Raw genomic sequence first — 25,800 nt, forward strand, 5'->3', positions numbered from 1 at the left:
ACCTGAAAGAGGTCGGTCGCTTTGTCTGTCGAACATCCCGGGTCGGTCAGCTCGACCCAGGGTATGAACAGTGCCCTTGCTTGAGCTCGGTCTTCTTTTTGAGGTCGAGTCCTTGAGTTCGGTCCTTCTTTAGTGAAGCCGAACTCAAGCATTTTGTCGATTCCTTTGTAGAAGCTTTTGAATGTAGAACGTTTTTCTTCTTAAAAGCGCGCGCTTTTTATATCGGCGCTTTGGAAACGTGCGAGGGTTTAATGCCTACATTAATTTTAACATTAATTGCCCCGTTTCCCTTTGGCTCTTTTATCTTGATTTTGAAAACCCAGAAACGGTTTCTCTCCTTCGCCCTTTTCGTAACTTCTTCGCATTTCACTTGCTTTCAACTTTTTTCGTGTTGCGGCGTTGTTTGATTTTTCTAAAGCCTTTGCCTGGAGTTTTGCAGTTCCGCGTTTCAGCCCAGCGACGTTGCTTTTGCTCGTGTCTTCTCTTTTACTTTTGAGAGAGCAATTCCATATTTTCGCCTTCCCTCTTCAACTTCCTCGAAGCCTGCTGCTTTTTTTCAGGTTGGTACTAACTTTCTTGCTTCTTTCGCGGCTTTACTTTTAGTTTTTTGGTGAAGCTTTGATTTTGCATGTTTGAAAGTTTGAACCTTTTGTGATCTTGCGTTTGTTTGTCACTGTAAACGTGTTTTCCTTGGCTTTCTTTCGTGAGCTCTTTTGTCATTTCCGTCGAGGCTTTCTAGGGTTTTGTTGTTGCTTCTGATAGAGAATCTGCATCTGTTCCTTGCTTTACTTGATTGCTTTTGTTTTTGATTTTGAGAAAGTTCGTACCTTTAGCGATTTCTACTTGGCGCGTTTTGATGTTTTGGGAATGCTTTTTTTTTATTTGGTAAACTGTGATGACTTATGCTTCTGAAAATGTTTGCTTGTTTGAAGTCTTTTTCTTGTTTGAAAAATGCTGGGATGCGAACTTCACACTATTTTTCTGGAAACCTTGCCTTGTTACTGCCTCCAAAGGATGCCCCAGGACTTTGGTTTGAGTCTTGGGGTTTTCCTTTTCTTGCTTTTCATTGCCTGAGAAGTATTGACCGAGTTGTTTTCTCCTTTGTCCGAGATGTTTGTAGTAACCTCATTTTCTTTTCTTACTTGTAGGATTAGTTGGCCTCATGTCTTCTCACAATAATATTGTAGAGATGTCGTCCAGAGTTCCCGAGGGGATGTCCGATTGGCTGGACTCCCTTGTTTTGTTGTGTGTTTCTGTTGTGGATGCTGAGTTTTGCACAGAACTGAGGAAGCGCCATAGGATTTATGGTAACAATGCCCGTGAGGAGGATTACGATCTTGTTTCCCCTGATTCTGACGAGAGAGTTTGCTTTCCGACTTCTGTTGAGGGAGAGCGTCCCTTCTTTTATGCTTACGAATACTTTTTCAGTTAGTTGAACGTTTCTTTTCCTTTTACTGCTTTTGAGACCGACCTGTTGTGGTCGTGTAATATTGCTCCATCCCAGCTTCACCCTAATTCCTGGGGTTTTATTAAAATTTTTCAACTTCTCTGCCGTGAACTAGATATAACACCTTCCTAGACTCTGTTTCTTTACTTGTTTGTTTCTGCCAAGCCTGGCGGTTCTTCAAAAAAGAAAGCTTCTTGGGTTTCTTTCCGGTCCGCCCAGGGCCATAAAGTGTTTGCGATGTATGATGAGTCCTTTAAGGACTTCAAGAACTACTTCTTTAAAGTTCAAGCTGTTGAGGAGGCTCGCCCCTTTTTTTTTTTTTGATGAAAATGACGAGCCCTCCTTCCCTCTAGAGTGGCAGAAGGATGTAAGAGTGTCTTGCTACACTTGGGAGATGCTTGATGATGTCGAACGCGCTTTTGTAGTTGTTCTTGAGAATCTCTGGGGGAAACCACCCCATCTTGATACAAAAAGATTTTTGAATGATTCGTCCTTGGTTCGGACTGCTTTGGGTATTTGTTTGTCTATTTGCCTGACTTGTTTCTATACTTATTTCCTTTTTCTTCCTCTTTTGTAACTCTTTGTCGTGGCTATTTTTGTGTTTGTAGAGATGTCAAAGAACAACGACTCCATGAAGACCTTCAAAAGGGCAAAGAAGGCAACTGCTGCTCTGAACATCTCGGCCAAGGTGGCCGGCGAGGGATCTTCACAGGTCCCCGTGAAGCCTCCTGTGCCGAGTTCCCTTGGGCCGAGGAAAGTAATTCCTACTCCTCGGTTTCATCAGATCGATCCTCCTCAGACTTCTGCCGCTGTTTCTGGTGTTCCTCCCTTGAAAAAGCAAAAAACATCCAAGCCTTTTAACTTGGATGCCCCGGACTTTGATGCCATCGAGTTTGTTGACCAGCAAATTGCCCCCTATGGTGGGCTTTCCATGGACGACGTGTCTCTTCTTCATCATTTGGATTTTATCACTAAAAATAGTGTGAAGATGGCTCATATGGGTGCGGCTATTTTCTGAACAGTTCAGGGGATTCCGATTCATGCCACCAAATCTTTTATGGAGGAGGCCAAGTCAGAATTTGATCAGATCAAGGGTCTGAAGGAGGAGTTGGAGGTGAAGTTGGCAAGGGTGGAGAAGGAGCTGGAGGGTGAGAAGGCCGGCTCTATTACCCTTGCTGCTTCTTTGAAGTTGGCTGAGGACATGGCCCTGAAGCATAAGGATAGCTATGTCTCAGCCTATAGGGAATTAATGCGCATCCGGGATGAGTTGGAAACTGCTCGGGCTAATTATGGCGAGCTTCAGGGTCACCTTGTGGGCAGCATAACTGCTGCCTCCAAGAACCTAATGGAGCAGTTCCGAATTGTTGCCCCTGATGCCGACTTGACTCTTGTCAGCCTGGACAATGTTGTGAGGGATGGTAAAATTTTCCCTGATGACCAGGGTGATGATGATGCTGACCCTCCTCCAGTGCCTTCTCTTAAGGTGTCGACCTCCTCGGTTCCTCCCGTTACGTCTGATCCGGATTGCCAGATCCTGAACCAGGATGATGGAACTGTAGATGCTGTGCCCCTTCAGACTCGCCCTCCTTCTCACCGTACTGATGCTGTCGGGAAGGCTCCTGATCTTTAGCTGATCTTTTTCTGAGTATTTGTGTAAATAGCCCGGTTTGTGGGCTTTTGAACTTGTTTTATTTGTTCTTCTTAACTGCTGACGCTTCTAGTTGTCTGCCTTGCAACTTTTTTTTTGAAAAACAAAAATAGCTTCCGAGGTTGGTTTGTGGTGGCCTCTTGGAGCTTTATCATACTATGTTTTTATTATGGTATCTGTTGAGATCTTGCTGCTTTGGCCTCTTTAGATTGCTTTCGTATTTATTGTTTGTAGCTTGGATCCTTTTGAGGCCGTGACTGTGGGGGGCCCGACTTGTTTCTCGGATTCTTTGCTTTTTGCCTCATAACCGATTTCTTTATGTTGGTCCCCTTCTAAGTTATTTCTGTAATCCTCTTTTTGGACCATTGTTAGGTCTTCTTTTAGGGATTACTTTTATATCTTATCTTTGTAGGAGACCGACTTCGTTAGGTCGATCTCTTCTAAGTTGTTTTTGTAATCCTCTTTCTTGGACCTTTGTCAGGTCTCTTTCAGGGATTACTTTTACAACTTGTCTTTGTAGGAGACCGACTTCGTTAGGTCGATCTCTTCTAAGTTGTTTTTGTAATCCTCTTTCTTGAACCTTCGTCAGGTCTCTTTCAGGGATTACTTTGACAACTTGTCTTTGTAGGAGACCGACTTCGTTAGGTCGATCGCTTCTAAGTTATTTTTGTAATTCTTTTTCTTGGACCTTCGTCAAGTCTCTTTCAGGGATTACTTTTACAACTTGTCTTTGTAGGAGACCGACTTCGTTAGGTCGATCTCTTCTAAGTTGTTTTTGTATTCCTCTTTCTTGGACCTTTGTCAGGTCTCTTTCAGGGATTACTTTTACAACTTGTCTTTGTAGGAGACCGACTTCGTTAGGTCGATCTCTTCTAAGTCGTTTTTGTAATCCTCTTTCTTGGACTTTTGTCAGGTCTCTTTCAGGGATTACTTTTACAACTTGTCTTTGTAGGAGACCGACTTCGTTAGGTCGATCTCTTCTAAGTTATTTTTGTAATCCTCTTTCTTGGACCTTTTGTCAGGTCTCTTTCAGGGATTACAATTACAACTTGTTTTGTAGGAGACTGACTTCGTTAGGTCAATCTCTTCTTAAGTTATAACAATTCCTCTTTAATAAGGTTGGCCAGACCTCTTTCCAGGGATTTGCTGATAACTTGGGTTGACTTGGTCTGACTTTTTGGTGTCGGTCAGTCTTTTTAAGTTATTATATAGCAATCCATAAGACCTCGTCAGGTTCTTTTTTGGGATCACTTTCGATAACTTCTTGCATTATTCTGTGTTCATCTTTTGCCGATTTGTAGATTATGATTTCTGTCCTAGTTTAATCGACCTTTAGGTGAATCGCATTTTCACCTTTGTCGGTCAATTATTCCTATCAAGATCGTATAGTGAATCTGTTTTTCACTTCTTGTTCGATCCGTTGCTTTATAATCGGACGATGAATGCTTCAGATTAATGCGTCTTGAGCACTTTGTAGAATATCTGAAATGTATTTTTATTTAAAGAAAGTGCAAATATATACAGGCGGGAATTTTTCATACCCTTAAGTCGGATTAAATCTCAATCTTTGACGCCTCATTAAAAAACCTTTTCAGGAAAAAGAGTGCATCTTGAGATCTTTTACCTTTCCTAACTATAGTACCTTCTTAGGTTACAGGCGTGCCATGATCTGGGGAGTTCTCGTCCCTCGAGTTCGGACAGTCTGTAGTAGCCCTTCCCAAGTACTTTTGTGACTCGGTAGGGTCCTTTCCAGTTAGCTGCCAGCTTTCCTTCTCCAGGTCGAGTTGTTCTAATATCATTTCGGATTAAGATGAGATCGTTCTCCATGAAGTCTATTGGCACTACCTTTTGATTATACCTGGAAGCCATTCGCCACTTTAGTGCTTCTTTTCTGATCCGAGCTCTTTCTTGGATTTTCGGAAGTAGGTCGAGCTCTTCTCTTTGAAGTTGAGAGTTAGTTTGTTCATTGTAGTGGACTACTCGGGGAGACCCTTCTTCAACTTCTATTGGAATCATTGCCTCCACTCCGTATGCTAGTCGAAATGGGGATTCGTTTGTAGTGGAATGTGGAGTTGTTCGATACGCCCATAGGACTTGTGGAAGTTTCTCGGCCCAAGCTCCCTTTGCTTCTTGTAATCTCTGTTTCAGCCCGGCCAATATGACTTTGTTGGCTACTTCGGCTTGTCTATTGGCTTGGGGGTGTTCGACGGAAGTGAACTGGTGTTTTATATTCAAGTCGGCCACTAACTTTCTGAAGCCTGCATCTGTGAATTGGGTGCCGTTATCCGTGGTGATGGAGTATGGAACCCCAAATCTTGTAACAATATTCTTATATAGGAATTTCCGGCTTCTTTGAGCAGTGGCGTTGGCTAGGGGTTCTGCTTCGATCCATTTCGTGAAATAGTCTACCCCTACTATAAGGAATTTTACTTGTCCCGATCCTTGTGGGAAGGGTCCGAGAAGATCGAGTCCCCATTTTGCAAATGGCTAGGTGATGAATGGATTTTTGACGGTTTAAAATTTCTCAAATAAAATCTCGTCGAAGTATAGTTTCTATACCAAGCAATAATCCTTTCATACAAAAAGTTGTTTGTCACTAAAACAAACCCCTAAATTTATAAACCGAAGTATTCAAACCTCAGGTCGTTCTCCCTAGGAATTACAATAAAGTGTCTTGTTATTGGTTTGAGTTGTTTTGGGGTTTTGATAAGAGGCATGAAAGTAAATGGCAATGAAAGTAAACTAATAACTATAAAAGGCTCTTGGCAAGGTATGAAAATTAGAAGTCCTATCCTAGTTATCCTTCTCAATTGTGATGAGAATTGTTCATTGCTACCACTTAGTTAACCCTTACTAGATAAAGGAAAGTCAAGTGGATGAATTGACTTGAGCAAAAAATTCTAGCCAACTCCCAAGGAAAGACTAGCTTTAGTGCACTCCAAACCAATTAGCAATCTCTCCAATTATCAATCAACAAAGGAATTAGATAACTCAAGTGTCACTAATTACTCTACCTAGGCCAAGAGAAACAAAATCTACACTAAATCTAGAAGAGGCATTTCAACAAACACATAGAGTGCAATACAAGTAAACAACATAAATTGCAAGAATTAAAGAGAGATCTAACTATAAAGGCAAGAGATCAATAATAGAAAAGCAAAGAGGAACAATTATTATGAATTACCTCTTATTGAATTGAAAGAATGTAGAGGGAACAATACTAGATCTACAACAAAATGTAAGAACATAAAGGAAATTACAACAAAAGAGTATAAGAAGATGAATCTAACAACAAAGAATTGAAATGTAGAAGTAGAAGAAAGCAAAGATTTAAAATCTAGATCTAAGAACTAAACCTAATCCTAATCCTAATTCTATAGAGAAGTGAGAGCTTCTCTCTCTAGAAAATTACTTCTAAACTAATCCTAATGTGTGTAATGAATGGGATCCCCTTTGCTCTTCAATCCTTGGCTTTAAATAGCATCTTTGGCGCCAAAATTGGTTAGGATTGGGCCCCACAACCCTTCAGAATTCGTTGGCCACGTTTTCATTAAAAAATCATAAACCAACACCGACGCGTACGCGCATATCACGCGTACGCGTCCATGGGGTAATTCGCAGGTGCGCGCAAGCGCCAGGTGCGCGCGCGCGTCCATGGGCGAGTTCAACTTCTTTGACTTTTCATGATTTCTCCACTTTGCATGCTTTCCTTCTTCACTCCTTTGATCCATTCCTAGCCCTTTTCAATCTGAAATCACTAACAAACATATCAAGGCATCTAGTGGAATCAAAGGGAGATTAAAACCATCAAATTAAGGGTCTAAAAGCATGTTTTCACATCTAAGCACAAATAAGGAGAAAATCACAAAACCATGCTATTTTAATGGATAAATGATGGTAAAAGGTTATAAAATCCCCTAAAATCAATACAAGATAAACCGTCAAAATGGTGTTTGTCAACCTCCCCACACTTAAACCAAGCATGTCCTCATGCTTAAACCAAGAATGAAGTAAAGGATATGGCATTTATTCAATAGAACTAACTAAATGCAATCTACTTACATGCAACTATCTAAATGAATGCAATTGTTTGGTCAAAATAAATCAATTCTCAAGAAGCATATATGCACAAGGGCTAAGAACTAGCAAGTCTAATCCACAATTGAATTGAGTTATTAAATATTTTTACAAACTTGCATGAAAAGATGATCATAGGTGAAAACATGTAATTGAACATCAAACCCTCACCGGTAGTGTTTGCACTCTATTCGCTCAAGTGTTTAGGGTTGATTCACTCAATTTTCTCCTAATCATGCTTTCTAAGACTTGTTTCTCTTCTAACAATCAACAATTACTTCATGCATGCATACAATTATCATGAGATCTTTTCTTTAGGTTGTAATGGGGCTAGGGTCAAGGTAGGATGCATATTTGGTCAAGTGAGTTTGAAATTTGAATCTTTGATGGGCTTAAACTTCCCACCTAACCTATGACATCCTATACAATTAGATTCCAACCTAACTACCCATTTTTCACTCTTTCACATACTCATGTATTCCTTTTTAATTTCACAACACCTATGCATTGATTTTATTGGACTATACTTTGATTTGGGGCATTTTGTCTCCCTTTTTATTCCTTTCTTTTTTTTTTCTTCTTTTTCTTTCTTTTTCTATATATTTTTTTCTTTTCCATATTATTTTTTTTCTTTTTGTTTTTCTCATTTTTTTTTCTATATATAAGAGCATCAATGCATAAGGTTTTACATTTGATCAATACATGAGTGTGTACCCAATTCCCAATATTTACACTAATAATACAAAACTATCCTTTTATTCACCCAATGTCCCAAAGTTCCCACACTTGAATGGTGCTCACACACACTAGCCTAAGCTAATCAAAGATCCACATAAGGACATTTATTGTTTTTCGCTTTAAGGCTTGTAATGTGCTAAAATAAGAACAAGTGGGTTAATCGTAGGCTCAAATTGGCTAACAAAGGGATATAAAAGGGTTGGCTATTTGGATAAGTGAGCTAATGAAATGATGGCCTCAATCATATAAATGCATGTATACACAAAATAATGGACATAAAGAATCAAACAAATCAAAGATTACATTCATAGAAAGAGAATAATGCACACAAGAAGGAAAATAAGTGGTTATAGGATGTAACCACACCATTAGGTTCAAATCTCACTTGCTTGTATTCTAAGCTCAAAAACATGATCCACAAGATATATAATTCAAGCAAGTTTTATGAAAAGTTTTCACTCAAATCAATTAAGGTGCCCTATAGATAGAAATCTTGAAAATTTTCATTATTTTGACTAAGCTTATTGTGTATACATATGCAAAAATTAAGAGAATGCAAGTAAAAATCCTAAAATCCTAGAATAAAATGCAAAAGTGTTGGGATTAGAAACTTGTCACCCAAAATCGCCGAACGGTCGGACGACCTCCCCACACTTAAAAGTTCGCACCGTCCCCGGTGCATACAAAGAAGAGCAGGGTGGACGAGTTGTTGCAATTGATGATCTCCTTCAAAAGGTTGTGCGGATGACTTGTTTGTTGCCCCATTTAGAAACTTTCCTTTCCTTCCGTATTGGTGGCCAACCAAAAAGGAAAGAAAAAGAAAGAAAGTTAAGCCTGTAACAAAGATATCGAAGCGAATAGAACATAGGCGGGGCTAATGCCAAAGAAGAGTAAGGTTCTCACTACATGTTAGCTACGCATGTAAGTGAGAAACCAATATAAGCTAATGGCATATTAACTAATACTTGATGCAAGAGTAAAATCGAAGCATGAAGAGCATATGGCACATCAAGTTCACATAAGAAGAAGTGGGTCATGAAAAACAATATGAGGTCATATCAATGCACAAAGACATAAGAGTCATACAAGATGAAGCATTGATTTAAAAGTTTCATCACCCAACAATATCAAACAGGTCAAGAAGCACCAAAATAATGCAAGAATTTCTCAACAATTGAGTGTAAGAATCCAACACCATTATTGAAATGACTAAAAAAACGAAAACATACTACAAAAACTAAATGAAAATGGGAAGAGTAGAAGTATGCGAATGTGATAAGCAAAAAAAAAAAATGGAAGGAGAGAAAAACTCTTTTTTTTTTACCGACGCGTGCGCGTCATGCGTGCTTACGCATCGATGTGCATATTGGTAGAAGGACGCGTACGCGCCAAGTGCGCGCACGCATGCATCGAGTTAGGCCGGAGGCATAATGTCGGCCCAAGTCTGGCACAACTCTCGGGTAAAAGTACCGGAGGTGCAGATTGTGCAATCGACGCGCACGTGCACAGTGTGCGTGCGCGTGCATTGCGAATTTAAGATCATGTGCGCGTACGCGCCAAGTGCGCGCACGCGTGCATAGACTTGTGCCCTAGGCCCAATGTTCGCACAGTGCAGGCCTGACTCTCGGGTTTTTGGCTGGGGTCGAATTTTTTGCATCCACGCGTACGCGTACAGTGCGCGTCCGCGTGGATGGTTAAAAAAATGCCCAGGTGCGCGTACGCGTTAGGTGCGCGCACGCGTGGATGGTGTTCTGTTTTTCAAAAAATATTTTTCTAAGTTCTTACACCAATCCAAGCCTTTCAATCCTCCAAACAGATACCAAAACACCCTAAAACCTTATTCAACATACTATACTACTAACTAAACTCAATAAAACAACAAAAACAAGAAATTAAACTAATTCTACCAATATTTACAAAAGATAAAAATGAAAATGAGAATCTACCTACAATGGCAACTCAATTCACTTATTAACAAACTAAAAGAGTATGGAAAGAGTTTACCATGGTGGGGTGTCTCCCACCTAACACTTTTATTTATTGTCCTTAAGTTGGACTTATGGGGAGCTTCTTATCAAGGTGGCTTGTGCTTGTATTCATCTTGGAACTCCCACCAATGCTTGAATCTCCAATAAGCTCCATTCTTCAATTTCAATATCTTCAAGCTTTGATGAGTTCTCCACAAACCATGCGCTCCCAAATTTGATTTTCATTGTGCGATCTGGGATCCCACACTTTGTTTTGACACCCGTCCTTAGATTGATCATCATTATTCCATCCGGGTGGTATGGCCTTGGAATTCTCAAAGAAGCTTCCAAACAACCTCCTAGACCCATGCCATTTGGTTCCACACCAACCATTACTCTTGAATTTTGGGCTTACAACTGTCATGAGCTTAAAATGACGTTTCCAACCACTACACAATTCTTTCCTACTCTTAACTCCACAAAGAGCTCTAAGTTGACCATCATTTTCAATTAAACCATATTCAAGTGAGAAAGTAAAGCTTAGGGATAAGAATTTTACCCACTTGAATGTTGTGTTGAATGGTGACTTGGAAAGGGAGACCTCCCCACACTTAGACAATGCAAGGTCTACTTCCTTGTACTCTTCTTTGTGTATGTGCACCTCTTTCCTTTTACTTGGCCTGGTGTTGTCTTCAAGAACTTTATCTTGCCCAATGGGAGGTGATTCAATTTTTGAGAGGAATTCATTGATGAGTAAATTCATCTCTTGATCAACCTCTTCATATTCTTCAATTTCAATATACACTATGCCAACTTTTTTCTCTTGGTAGCTCTCTTTCTCGATGCTCACCAAGGGTATGGGAGGTTGTGCACACTCTTCTATAATTTCAACTCCATGTCCAATGGGAGAGGATTCTATTGTAGAGAGAAATTCATCCATGATTGAATCCATCTTTTGATAAGCCTCTTCCAAGTCTCCAACGATGATATGCCTTGGAGGTTGCGCACCCTCCTCAACATCAATTTCAAGCTGCTTGGAAGAGTGCTCCATGATGCTACATTCCCATGGACTTTCAACATCTCCTAAATCTTCAACCACAGCTTTTCTTCAATGATCATAGGCTCCTCCAATTGTTCCAACACAAAATTTGATTCCTCTTTTTCCACCGAATTTTCCACTTTCTCCTTCATGCTTTGCTCTTTTTTTGACCTTTCACATATGGTCACGAAAGTACCTTGAGTATTCAAGCATTGGTAGGCTAAGGTAGACACTACCTTGGTCAAGTTGGTCACAAACTCAAGTGTATCCCGCTTCATGGCCTCTTGTCCTTGAAGTAACAAAGTGAGAGGATCGTCTATTGGGGCTTGTGGTGGGTAGGAAGGTTCATTATTTTGGAGAGAGGGTTCATAGTAGGAAGGTGGTTCTTGGTAGTAATCTTGATAGGGTTGTGGTGGTTCTAAAGGTTCTTGCTCATAATGATCACAAGGATGTGGTATGGGTGATTGGTTATATGATGGATAAGGGTCACATAAAGGTACTTGGTAGAAAGAGGCTTGTGAGTATGGTTGAGCATCATGTTGAGGATAAGATTCATAGGCATATGGTGGTGGTTGATTATCATAAAAGGAGTCACCATAGCCAATGAATTGACATGCATTAGGATGAGAATTATACCTATAAGTATCCGGAGGTTGTTGCCAATAGGAATGATCAATTCCTTGAGGCTCCTCCCATCTTTGTTGGTTCCATCCTTGGTACATGTTATCATTGAAGTTCACATTCCCTACAACACAATTAGAGCGAAACTCATAGCCAAAGTGAGAATTCATTATGGAAAAACAAAATAAAAATAACAAAATCTAGTTAACAAGCAAAAGATAAACTATTTACACTATTCACATATGTACACTAACCAATAACATAACACCATTGCAAATCCCCGGCAACGGCGCCATTTTGATGAGTGGATTTTTGACGGTTTAGAATTTCTCAAATAAAATCTCGTCGAAGTATAGTTTCTAAACCAAGCAATAATCCTTTCATACAAAAAGTTGTTTGTCACTAAAACAAACCCCTAAATTTATAAACCGAAGTATTCAAACCTCGGGTCGTTCTCCCTAGGAATTACAATAAAGTGTCTTGTTATTGGTTTGAGTTGTTTTGGGGTTTTGATAAGAGGCATGAAAGTAAATGACAATGAAAGTAAACTAATAACTATAAAAGGCTCTTGGCAAGGTATGAAAATTAGAAGTCATATCCTAGTTATCCTTCTCAATTGTGATGAGAATTGTTCATTGCTACCACTTAGTTAACTCTTACTAGATAAAGGAAAGTCAAGTGGATGAATTGACTTGAGCCACAAGTTCTAGCCAACTCCCAAGGAAAGACTAGCTTTAGTGCACTCCAAACCAATTAGCAATCTCTCCAATTATCAATCAACAAAGGAATTAGATAACTCAAGTGTCACTAATTACTCTACCTAGGCCAAGAGGAACAAAATCTATACTAAATCTAGAAGAGACATTTCAACAAACACATAAAGTGCAATACAAGTAAACAACATAAATTGCAAGAATTAAAGAGAGATCTAACTATAAAGGTAAAAGATCAATAATAGAAAAGCAAAGAGGAACAATTATTATGAATTACCTCTTATTGAATTGAAAGAATGTAGAGGGAACAATACTAGATCTACAACAAAATGTAAGAACAACATAAAGGAAATTAAAACAAAAGAGTATAAGAAGATGAATCTAACAACAAATAACTGAAATGTAGAAGTAGAAGAAAGCAAAGATTTAAAATCTAGATCTAAGAACTAAACCTAATCCTAATTCTAGAGAGAAGTGAGAGCTTCTCTCTCTAGAAAACTACTTCTAAACTAATCCTAATGTGTGTAATGAATGGGATCCCCTTTGCTCTTCAATCCTTGGCTTTAAATAGCATCTTTGGCGCCAAAATTGGTTAGGATTGGGCCCCACAACCCTTCAGAATTCGTTGGCCACATTTTCATTAAAAAATCATAAACCAACACCGACGCGTACGCGCACATCACGCGTACGCGTCCATAGGGTAATTCGCAGGTGCGCGCAAGCGACAGGTGCGCGCGCACGTCCATGGGCGAGTTCAACTTCTTTGACTTTTCATGATTTCTCCACTTTGCATGCTTTCCCTTTTCACTCCTTTGATCCATTCCTAGCCTTTTTCAATCTGAAATCACTAACAAACATATCAAGACATCTAGTGGAATCAAAGAGAGATTAAAACCATCAAATTAAGGGTCTAAAAGCATGTTTTCACATCTAAGCACAAATAAGAAGACAATCACAAAACCATGCTATTTCAATGAATAAATGAGGGTAAAAGGTTATAAAATCCCCTAAAATTAATACAAGATAAACCGTCAAAATGGGATTTGTCACTAGGTGAGGTCACGCTAATGAGTTTTTCTGGCGGGGCGATGTGAAAGTTGGCATGCTTCTGACACGGTGGACATGTCTTTACAAATTCTGTAGCTTCCTTTCGTAGATTTGGCCAATAGAATCCTGCTCGGAATACCTTTTTGGTGAGAGCTTGCGCTCCGAGATGATTACCACAAATGCCGTTGTGTACTTCCTCCAAGACTTCTTTTGTGTTGGAGGTCGGTACGCATTTTAACAGTGGTGTTGAGATCCCTTTTTTGTATAGGATGTTATTTATGATAGTGTAGTAATGTGTCCCCCTTTTTTAACCTCTTTGCCTCCTTTTCATCTGTGGGGAGCGCTTCTGTTTTGAGGTAGTTAATTATGGGTGTCATCCATCCTTGATCCCGACCTGTTATGGCTAGGATTTTTTCTTCTTCTGATATCGATGGGTTCTGCAGTATTTCTTGGATGAGGCTTCTATTGTTGCCCCCTGGTTTGGTGCTGGCTAGCTTTGAGAGCGTGTCAGCTCGGGCATTTTGCTCGCGGGATATGTGACAGATCCTATATTCTCTAAGTTGTCCGAGCTGTTCTTTGGTTTTATCCAAATATTTTTTCATGGTAGGATCTTTGGCTTGGTAACTTCCCGTTATTTGCGAGGTAATGACTTGTGAGTCACTGTAGATATTGAGTTTCTGAGCTCCAACTTCCCTAGCCAGCTTCAAGCCAGCTAATAACGCTTCATATTTCGCCTAATTGTTTGAGGCCGGGAATCCGAATTTCAGGGAAAACTCAAGTTGGGTTCCCTGGTTGCTTTCGATTATCACACCTGCACCGCTTCCGGCTTTATTTGAGGAGCCGTCCACGTATATGTTCCACTCTATGGGGATTTCTGTGGTGTCTGTGAATTCTACAATGAAGTTAGCTAGGTATTGTGATTTGATGGCTGTCCGCGCCTCGTATTGAAGGTCAAACTCGGACAACTCGATTGCCCACTGTAGGATTCTTCCTGCTAGATCTGTTTTCTGCAGTATCCCTTTTATGGGCTAGTTGGTCTGAACTCTGATAGTGTGCGCTTAGAAGTATGGGCGAAGTCGTCGGGATGTTAGTATTAAAGTGTAGGCGAACTTCTCTATTTTCTGGTAGTTTAGCTCTGACCCCTGTAGTGCTTTACTAATGAAGTAGACGGGTTGTTGTCCCCCTTCATCTTCTCTAATTAATGCTGAGGCTATTGCCTGACTTCCTACGGCCAGGTATAGTATGAGTGGTTCTCCCTCTCGTGGTCGAGATAGGATGGGGGGCTGTCCCAGGAATTCTTTAAAGTCTCGAAAGGCTTGTTCACATTCCGTTATCCACTCGAAGTTTTTTCCCTTCCTTAAGGTGGCGTAGAAGGGGAGGGATCTTTTTGCTGACCCTGCTAGGAATCTGGACAGGGCTGCCAGTCTCCCATTGAGTTGTTGGACTTCTTTGACGCAGATCGGGCTTTTCATGTTGAATATGGCCTGGCATTTATCTGGATTTGCCTCGATTCCTCTTTGTGTGAGCATGAAGCCCAGGAATTTTCCTGCCTCTACTGCGAAGGTGCATTTAGCGGTTGAGTCACATGTTGTGCTTCCGTATGGTGTCGAACACTTGAACCAAGTCGGTTAGTAATGTTTCATCACTTTGTGTCTTTATCAACATGTCATCCACATAGACCTCCATGATTTTTCCGATGTGGTTTGAGAAGACTTTATTCATTAACCTTTGATAAGTGGCTCCCGCGTTTTTAAGGCCGAAAAGCATTACGATGTAGCAATAATTCGCTTTTGGTGTGAAAAACGAGGTTTTTTCTTGATCTGGTGGATACATTGGGATCTGGTTGTATCCTGAGTACGCGTCCATGAACGAGAGATACTTATATCCTGATGAGGCATCTACTAGAGCGTCGATGCTTGGGAGTGGATAAGGGTCTTTTGGGCAGGCTTTGTTGAGGTCGGTGTAGTCAGTGCACATTCGCCACTTCCCATTTGATTTTTTCACCAAGACGACATTTGCTAGCCATAGTGGGTATTTAACTTCTCTTATGAATCCTGCCTCCAGTAGTGCTTGTACTTGTTCTTCTACAGCCTGAGGCCGTTCTGGTCCAAGTTTTCTTCGTCTTTGTTGTACCGGCCAAGATTCTGGGTAGACTGCCAGCTTATGGCTCATTAGTTCGGGATCTATGCCTGGCACGTCGGCAGCTTTTCATGCGAAGAGATCAACATTATCTCGTAGAAACCGTATTAGTGATTCTTTTACGTCTCCTTTCAGGATCGTGCCAATATTAGTTGTTTTGTCCGAGGTATCTTCGATCTAAACTCTTTCTATTTCTCCTTCGGGTCGTGGATGGAGTTCTTCTCGTCTCTGATCTCCGCCGAGTTCGATTGTGTGGAACTTTCCTCCTTCGCCTCAGAGATTTAGACTTTCGTTATAACAGCGACACGCCATCTTTTGATCTGCTTTTATTGTAGCTATCCCTTCTGTAGTTGAAAATTTCATACATAGATGTGGAGTTGAAACTATTGCTCCGAGTTGATTTAATGTCATCCGACCTATTAAGGCATTGTAGGCTGAGCTTACGTCGACCACGATATAGTCTATCTTAAGTGTTCGGGATTGGTTCCCCTTTCCAAAAGTTGTGTAACGATACGTATCCTAGTGGCTGTACTGGGGTGTCCCCAAGTCCGAACAGGCTGTTCGAATATGCTTTAAGCTCTTTCTCTTCTAAGCTGAGCTTGTTGAAGGCAGTTTTGAATAGAATTTCGGCGGAGCTTCCTTGATCAATTAATGTACGGTGGAGGTTGGCGTTTGCCAATATAATTGTGATGACCATGGGGTCGTTGTGTCCTGAAATAATTCCGGATGCATCTTCTTTGGTAAACGTGATTGCTGGGATGTCTGGCACTTCTTTTTTGCCTTCGACGTGGTATACTTCTTTGAGGTGTCGCTTGCGGGATGACTTGGATATTCCTCCTCTAGCGAATCCGCCGTGTATCACGTGGACATGTCTTTTCGGTGTGCGGGGTGACTGTTCAGATCGTCCGACATCTTCATCCCTTCTTCTTTTCCTTGGTTCTTCGTCCCGATTGGCCAGGAACCGATCTAGTTTTCCTTCCCTAACTAATTTCTCTACGACATTTTTCAAGTCAACGCATTCGTTGGTGGAATGTCCTCGGACTCGATGATACTCACAGTATTCGTTCCGATTTCCTCCTCCCCTTTTGCCTTTAAGTGGCCGAGCTGGGGGTATTTTTTCTGTATGGCAGACTTCTTTGTAAACATCTATCAATGATACCCTAAAAAGGGTGTAGTTATGATATTTTTTGATTTTCTCTCCAGAGCGATCTTTCTTTTTCTTGGATTCTTTATCTTGGTAGGCAGAACCGAACTTCGAGGCTTCGCCAGGTCGAGAATTTTCCTCCATATTGATGTACTTCTGCGCCCGTTCTTGTACTTCGTCTAGGGATGTCGGGTACCTCTTTGATATAGATTGGCTGAATGGTGCTTCTCGTAGGCCATTTATGAGGCCCATGATGGCAGCTTCTGTTGGTAGACTTTGTATGTCCATGCATGTTTTGTTGAATCTTTCCATGTAGTTGCGAAGACTCTCCCGATCTCCTTGCTTGATCCCTAGTAGGCTGGGTGCTTGTTTGGCTTTGTCCTTTTGTATGGAAAATCAGGCCAGAAACTTTTTGGCCAGGTCGTCGAAACTCGAGATGGATTTTGGAGGTAGGTTGTCAAACCATCTAATGGCTGTCTTGGTGAGAGTTGTTGGAAAGGCTTTGAAGCGAACTGCATCTGAGGCATCAGTGAGGTACATTCTACTTCTGAAGTTGCTGAGATGGTGGTTGGGGTCCGAGGTACCGTCATATAGATTCATATCCGGAAGTTTGAAATCTTTTGGGATTTTGGTCTTCATAATTTCCCTGGTGAATGGATCTTGATCTTTCTGAGAGCTATCCTCTGTGGATGGTCGAATAGCTTTAGTTTTGAGATCAGCTTCGAGTTTCATAAGCTTATCTTCTAATTCTCGGCGCCGCCTTATCTTCCGACGTAGATCTTCTTCTTTTTCACGTTGATGTTGGGCTTCTTTCTTAAGTTGCTCCAATCGATTTTGAAGCGCTTCTATCGCCCCTGGATTTGATGAATTTTTGTCTCCATTGGATTCCGGAGTATTCTTAAATACAGCATCTGTGTTCTTGTGTGGCGTTCTATCTTCCAAACCCGAGTCTTGATCGTTGTCATGGTTGTCTGCCATGGTGTTGGGATGACTTCCAGGCTCCCCGGCAACGGCGCCAATGTTCCGAGGGTTACCTGAAACCATAGGTCGATCTCGGTCGAGATCTTCTGCGTTGGTCGGAGCCGATGTGTCTGGCGGGTATATCGTCGCCGGAGCTTGTGTGTTCGACTTGTGACACTTGAAAGTGCTGTTGATCCTTCGTCCCCGGAGGGTGGAGGGTACCTATAAGGGACTCCGATACTTAAGTTAGCAAGGGTATTAAGTAGGTATTGAGTAGAATCAGAATATGAGTTATACCTGGGTGCTCCAGTGTATTTATAATGGTGAGATGTGGCCTTCTGTGGATAAGATAAGTTAGTTATCTTATCTTATCTTTATCTTATCTTTAAGTAAGGTCATCTTTATCTTTTAAGGGAACCGTCCTTCTTTCTATAGGCTTGGGCTACCTTAGGATTTAGGGCGTGTTCCTCTATTTGGGCCCTTCTTTGGGTTTTCTGAAGACTTGACCGAGCTCTTTGGGAAGAGGTCGGGTTGTCCTGACCTGAAGAGGTCGGTCGCTTTGTCTGTCGAACATCCCGGGTCGGTCAGCTCGACCCAGAATATAAACAGTGCTCAAAAGAAAAAAAAGATATACAATCAAGGAATAAAGATATACACAAAAGAGAGTAACAAATAAAAATACATTTCTTACTAATTTTATTTAAAAAAAATAAGAGAACAGAATCAAAGACTCAAACTTCTCAGAAAAAGTATCAACATAAGCTCGATAGCTAAATAGAGAATAAGAACTTAATTTAAGTAAACATATGCAAAGAGAAATATCTATTAACTTCATCAAGCAGCTCGTTTTTCCTAGCAAACAGACCCTTGATAATTCAAGACGAAGGGATACAAAATAAAAAAAAAAGTATTTTAAATAGCTTACCAATAAAAATCAATTGGTGTACACTTATACATAAATAATGCCCAGATAATTTAGACTTTCAACAGAGAAAAAAAAGGCACAACTGTGAATTTGACACTCAATTTGGTTGTGAAACTAAAATAAACTTCTGATTTTCTATTAAAGTGAAACTAAAATAAATACCACAAGTGATTTAATATCACAAATAAAACTAAAATAAAATTTGATGAGTATATCCAAAATAAAAAACAAAACAAATAAAAACATAAAAAAGAGAGAAACAGACAGAGAACAAAACAATGAATAATAATCAAAATTCTAAACAACTTTTAAAAATACAACTCAACAAATCTAGAACCCGAGATTGACCACTATAAAGTGGGATAAAATATTTCTCACAGAAATTAAAGAAACTTGATAATATGAACCGACACAATTTACATAGTATTTTCAACTATTGACCACATTTTCTTTATGAAAATAAGGGGATAAAAATGTATCACTCATAAAAAAATAAAACAAAATATACCAACAGATTTTCCTAAGAAAAATATTGTAATTATTTGTAAGTACACCAAAAAAGAACTAAAAAAAATAACATATAAATAAGCAAGGAGAATTATTTTTAATTGTTTACCTTTCTCATTAATGCTGCTTGATGTTAAGGAAGACCATCATTGTAACTATAGCAATTAATAGAAGATTCCACACAATTTTATTCATTTTATCCAATGACTTCTTCTGGTGACTACCAATAAACCACAACCTTTAAAATGTTCAGCAACACTATCACGAATCACACGATAAACAAAAGTAAGGATCAAATAAGATGTAGACAATTAATTAAACACCAATTATTCAAAACAGTAACTGAATAGAAATAATTAATTTGTTGAATAATCAAAATTTAATAGCCTTTTGAACAAAAAAATTCTGCATATTGTGAGAAAAAATATATAGAAATAGAGAAAACTTCTTTTCAAAATAGTCAAAGTTTCCACCTTTTCAACAGAGTTTTAATGAAGTTGTCCCAAGCTCTTTATTAAGATTCACACACACACACATACAAAAAGATAGCTAAATGAATATGAATAAATGACTTGAACTTTATAGTATAAGATAAACTAACAAAGTAGAAACAATTTTCCAATAGTTCATGCTATAGTGGATGTATTTATACACTTTTTTTTGCATAGCAGTGATCCCCGAATTAGATTATTTATCGCAAAAAAGAGATATATTTTTCAAGATATTGGTTACAATACAAAATTATACATCAGTGATAAAAATAAAATTACGATACATAAAAAGAAGCCCAAATCAAAATCTTATGTATTTTTTCTTCCCTCTATTATGAAACCAAAAGAAAACCAACAAATCTGCATATTTGATCAGCTTAAAAAATTGATCCTTAAATAAGCATATTTCTTAATCCATTCAGAGCTTGATAACATAGACAACCATCAATGTCTTCACCGATAAAAAAATTGTAACCATCCAAAAATTTAGAAGTCTCTAGAGTCTATCAAATATGCAATTTCTAAGAGCAGATTAATATCCTGAGTGAAATACTAATAAAGTTTGTATGCCAACTTTGAATTAATCATTTAACACCTATATAATGAGAAGCTCAGATTATCTTTTGACATCATAATAATCTTTAGTAACTTTGATTATATTAGAAATAAACAAAAGATTTAACCCACAAGGGAAAGGATGGTTATTAATAGTAGAATTATAAGCATGACATAATAGCAGTTACAAAAGATAGTTGAGGTTATCAGAGCCAAAATAATGACCATAAACACAGACTCATTATTTAAACAACATTGAAATTTTTGAGATATGCCCAAGGAAATTGGGAAAGAATAAATAAGAAGGCACAATCGATAGTGTAGAATTCAAAGAGAATGGGTAAAAAAGACCATACCTTTTAGAATAGTGCCCGTAAATCCATTCTGCATCTAGGACACAATCTCCTCCATAAATTCACAACTCTAGCCGAAGGAAGAAAATCATATAAGAAATCAAGATTTATCCAGTAAATTATCAAATAAATAAATTAATATGAGAGAAAGAAATTAGTGAAACCAGATTTGAAGAGTATTTACAATACACTCTAGAACACCATTAACTTTTGAGAATCCACTATGCAAAAGGGAAAAAATTATTTGTAATAAAAACTGAGACTTTTACCAAGACTCTAAAAACATGAAACTCAAGAACCAATCAAAACCAAAGCTTTATTAATAAAAATACAAATAAAAACGGAGAACCTTTGTTTTTGATATCAACCTCATGGTCCTTGAAGGTCCTTTTTTTACACTTAACAGAGCGAGTGTACACAAAATGGCCATGTCCCACTTCTTTCCAAACACAGGTAGAAATTTTAAAAAATCAATAGAAGAACACTCATAATTCACAATATCAGATTACTACGAAAAGAGAAATTACACAAAGATATTAAGAAAAAAAAACCTTTAACCATATATAAAAGAGACAATTTTCTCATAATATTTATTTTAACTCATTTTGTGTATTGTAATAAACTTTCTTATTCCTGAATTGGTTCCGAATTTATAGTTATATACTTTAAATATTAAAATTAATTTTAGACATTATACTTCTATTATTGCTATAGCTTTTTTCAATAAGAAAATGAAAAAATCAAAGGAAGACCCAATAGAGCAAGTGTCCCAATGAATACATCATTAGAAAACTTAAATCAATCTAATGCCTACTAACCTGTCGAGGCTATTGGATCATCTCACAATTACCATTATAAAAGCGAAAAGACAATCCCATGACCACAAATTCAGCTTTTCAATTTGACCCATATTCCAATCAGCAATCACTCCCACAAATCATCCCTCTCCCTAAACCCTACCCTAAAACAAATATAGGGGTATAGAAGAAAGAGAGCACAGAAAAAGAAGGAGGGCCATGATCAAAACTTCATCTAACAACCAAGGTCGAGACATATCCATGAAAAGATTAAAGAAATAAAAAACAATTCAACAAAATAACTAATCAAACAATAAATAAGATCAAGTGTGCATGAGTATTAATAGCTCAATAGTTCAGTGTATATTATAGAAAATTTAGTATTAAAATCAACAGAAAATTACAAAACTTAGATTTAACTACACAAAAATGCTCCGAATAAGTTTGAAATCACCGTGGAAACATGCAAACCCTAGTGAGAAATCAGAAACACAATTGCAAACCCTAATAAAATTTCTGCATACTGAAAACGAAGAATCTAACAGAAAATCGAAAAAGAATCTCTCTTCATGAAGACAGAGTTCAGAAAAAGAATCAAAATTATTCAAGGCTACTATGAATTACATATTAGAAACCTAAATTCAATATGATGCCTACAATTTCTAGGATATTCGGAGAGCAATTGAAGTGTTTTCATATGGAGTGTATATAGCTCTTATTATGTGTCTCAAGATCATTGTGTTTTTTTTTTCCCACATGCTTCTGTTTTTGTTGCTGCTAGAACCAAAAAATTAGCCACATTTTAACTAACAAAGCTAAAAGAAGTATGCATTTATGTACAACAAAGGTACGTTTCTTTAATCCCCAAAGAAAAATTAATCAATTAGGAGCAGAGTCTATAACACTTTGAAGTTATAAATTTTATTAAAAGCTGTTTCAGGGTTCATGATCATTTAAAGATCTTATTTCTTATGGTAAGAAAATATTATTCATCAAATTCTTCTCATTTTTTGAATATAAATAAATTTTAACTGAATATATTCTCTGAGAAAGAAACACAATAATTCTTACCTTAACACGAATCTCTTGTTGTTGCATCCTCTTCACTTTATCCTCCTGAGTGAAATTACACGACACCGATTCTAAAAGAATTTACCACTATTTTAACACAACAGTTCTTCAAAATTAAATGCGTAAAAGAGCATCATTCATCAGTTAGAAATATAAGAGATAAATAACTCCAATTTGAATTAGATGGTTAAAAAATAGACAGAATATCAACACTACTTAATTACTTAGGTCACTACCCAAGAATAAATAATGCTGAAATAATTATAGGATAAAAACTCAGTGATGAGTCATGTACAGTTATATATAAATAAGGAACAGAGAAAAATTTAGCTTTGAAGAGAACAGGATAAAAAAAAGCATACAGGTGATTTTGAAACTCAATTTGGTTGTGAAAAAAATAAAAGGACAAACAGAAATAACGAAAATAAAAAATAGTAAGAAAACAGGTCAACTTCTCAATATACAAAATGAGGATGACAGTAGTTGGAATTGAACCATATCAAATTTTATAGGTTTTTTCACTTTTTACAACAAAAGTATTTTATTCTTCCAAAGGCATCAAATTATATATTTTAAAAATCGAGAAATAGAAAGCACAAAATTAAGAAACATGGCATGAGTAATCGAAATATTAAAAAATTATTTGATATCATCGGTGAAACTAAAATAAATATTTGGTTTTCTATTAAAGTTAAAAATTTCTTGACAGAGAGAAAAGAATATTTTTTGAGAAAAAAAATAAACAATTCATAACCAAAAACAGAAAAAAAACTTCAATAAATAATGAGTATCTCTGCTCTAAAAAATCAAGCAGATAAGAAAATAAAAAAAAAATGAGAGAAACAGACACAGAACATAACAAAGAATATTATTCTCAACTGTTGACTTCATTTACTATCTGAAAATGAGTGGATAAAAATGCATCACTCATACAAAAATGCATCACTCATTTAATCAAGTTCATTTGAATAGACATTTCCTAATAAGGTCCCTATATATTGGATGATGAATCGCTGTTTTTGACATAAAAATTCTGCACAGTATAAGAAGTTAACTATTCATGTTTAAGCTATAGAGACTAATTGAAAATTTGTGCACAATAAAAAAACTTTATTAGAGCTTTTAAACTATAGAGATTTTCAAATTAATCAATGCTAAATTAAACTAAAAAATGCATATAGCACCATACTTGGATCCGTGGTGGAGATAGAAGCGACTCCATCGAAGTGACAGGAATCAGGAGTCTTTCCCTTCTTAGGTGCACCATTTGCATTGAAGAGTCCCCCAATTCGTCTCAGACAATGGCCCCGGCTTCATATCCTCGTTGTAGAGCTCATAAATGCAAATGCTAGCAGCACTTCCAGGATACTTCGGAGTTCCAATTTGGTTCAGCACACGCTTTATTAGATTGCTATTGTAAGTATTTACAGTGTCGATTGTTGCATCAGGCTCGTTGGATCCACCTTTCGAGGGCCATCCGGATTTAGTTACTACCACACGAATGTTAGTGTAATTTAGAAAAAGCATGGCAAATTATGCTGCATTAACCATAGCATGGAAGCACATTTTCATATATTGAAACATCAAAAGTTGCTTTCAATCTTGGTCATATTAATACAAATCAGCTATTAAAAAAAAGTTTCGTTCCAATCTGAATAAAACATGGTTAGAATTTTAAACATTATGAGATAAACAATCTGAACATCTCAAACCATGTAGAAATCAAACACATACGAAATCCCAAATCAAACACAACCAAAAGAAAAAAGAAATCCTAAATAAAAAAGGTTGAAGATTCAGTACCAGACAAAAACAGATATCCAAACCATCCTTAGAGGAGAGGATTGTTGACTGAGATATCCACCTTCCATGTCTCACCAAGGCTGTTGAAGCCCGCACTAGTGATCTTTGTTGCTCAGCAAGAAGGATTGATGGGGCTATCGAGGAGGGCACGAAGGAGAAGATAGTATTTAGGGTTTCTAATCGACATAGAGAGATGATGGGCGGGTTGAAGTGAATGAGACTAACTTCACTTTTTTGCTCAGAACCCATACATTTGTTTTCTTATTGTATTTTGAATATAGTTTTTTTTTTTAAATTAACTCAAAAACTAACACACCGTAAAATAGTACCAAATTAATTAAATATAAAAGAATTATTGAAATTTTTAAAACTGATATGCAAAAATATAATAAAATTACTTAGAACCTAATTTAAAAGTTTAAAACTTTAAAAGTTGTAAATTATAAAAATGCTCCATTAGTTTACACTAATAAAATGACAGCAATTATTAAATAATATTATAATATTTTGTATAAAAAATAAAATAAAACTAATAAGACATAAAATACCATTAAAACAATAAACTAATAAGACATAATATTATAATTATTTGGCTACCTGACAAATATGTAATAGATGTAAAAGGAAATAGTAGATGATGCAAACTTTAAATTAAATAGTAAAGGTGGCAAAAAGCAAATAAAGAGGCTAACCATTATTATTGGTGTTAATATTTTGCTAAATTATGGCTGCGTGCACTGTACTTTTAGTATGAAAAATAAATGATGATAACAAACTTAAAAAAATAAATGATGATGTGAACAACCATCTTCACTAATTAGACTATTTAACCATTATTTATTTATAATACTTAATTACAAAAAATAGTTATCTGCAATTTTAGCAAATAATTTTATTTTGTATATTTTGATTTATCTCTATTAATTTATTTTTATAATAATTATTATCATTGACTGTATACTAAAGTGAATTTTAGATGATACGATAATGAATTTGTCGCTGCATAATGAAGAATTTAAAAATTTTTCAATGTATCTATATTATATTTTTGAATGACTTAATAATTCCTAAAAAATAGTAAATAATATTTAAAAACTTAATAAATGTAAAATTATAAATAATAGTATCATAGTATTTCTTATTTTGATATTAATCTAGCATCTATTAAGTTTTAAGTATACTAAAGACAATGTAAGAAAGATTGAAATGATAGGAGGAAATCTTTCATATCTCATCTCCATTTAATTCTTTATCTTGAACTACTCCACAATAAATAAGAAAATATTTTAGAAATGACCTGAACTCCTGAAGCAGTATTTCATGTCCCATCTTCATTTAATTTTTTTTATCTTGAACCACTTGATAATAATAAGTGAGTAAAGTCTTAAAAGATGCAAATTAATAAATATACATATAGGTAAAAGTAGATTGTTAAGTAATGATTACACTTACCCTTTAATATCTTGAGAAAGTCAAGACCCATTTAGCATAGTTCATTATAACTCAAGTAGCATGGACATAAACAAATATTAAATGTAATTACTTTTGTTAATACACTAACAAAACAGTACTTTAACATGTAAGGTGTTATCCTGTTTGTGATAATGATAGGGGTGCATGCAAGCAATATTATTTTAGTTTCTTCAAATATTTTTAATCTTATTAGAATTGTGTGTATGATAAAATCATTTATTTTCTTTTTTCAAAGAACTTTTTTATTATGATAGTAAATGCTAGGAGAATTTTATGTAACAATAT

The 25,800-nt window shown here is 37.1% G+C and overlaps 1 protein-coding gene across 18 annotated transcripts; it reads right to left on the reverse strand.

Annotated features, from left to right (window-relative positions):
- Positions 1–6,285: 6,285 nt before the first annotated feature.
- On the reverse strand, positions 6,286–24,281 carry LOC130981815 (uncharacterized). Of its 18 annotated transcripts, none has more exons than XR_009087039.1 (7): positions 24,043–24,281; positions 23,429–23,729; positions 22,240–22,310; positions 21,190–21,332; positions 20,375–20,441; positions 19,082–19,192; positions 12,532–13,088 (listed from the first exon to the last, which is right to left on the reverse strand). XR_009087039.1 is itself a non-coding variant. In XM_057905532.1 (7 exons), exon 7 carries the CDS (start codon positions 16,890–16,892, stop codon positions 15,903–15,905), a length of 990 nt encoding a protein of 329 aa, XP_057761515.1. In that variant the 5' UTR covers positions 16,893–17,762; positions 17,838–18,103; positions 19,082–19,230; positions 20,375–20,441; positions 22,240–22,310; positions 23,429–23,729; positions 24,043–24,281; the 3' UTR covers positions 12,532–15,902. The 18 variants fall into 18 exon arrangements, 9 of the variants coding, with proteins under 9 accessions (XP_057761515.1, XP_057761520.1, XP_057761519.1 ...); XR_009087038.1 differs by having other exon boundaries at positions 19,082–19,210; XR_009087036.1 differs by having other exon boundaries at positions 19,082–19,230.
- Positions 24,282–25,800: the final 1,519 nt, after the last annotated feature.

The sequence above is a fragment of the Arachis stenosperma genome, chromosome 5 (assembly GCF_014773155.1).
Source record: "Arachis stenosperma cultivar V10309 chromosome 5, arast.V10309.gnm1.PFL2, whole genome shotgun sequence".
NCBI lineage: Eukaryota > Viridiplantae > Streptophyta > Magnoliopsida > Fabales > Fabaceae > Arachis > Arachis stenosperma.

What these genes read in the sequence shown, in the direction of transcription:
- LOC130981815 (XM_057905539.1), bottom strand. Translation starts at nt 16,892, where the DNA reads ATGGAAAGATTCAACAAAACATGCATGGACATACAAAGTCTACCAACA.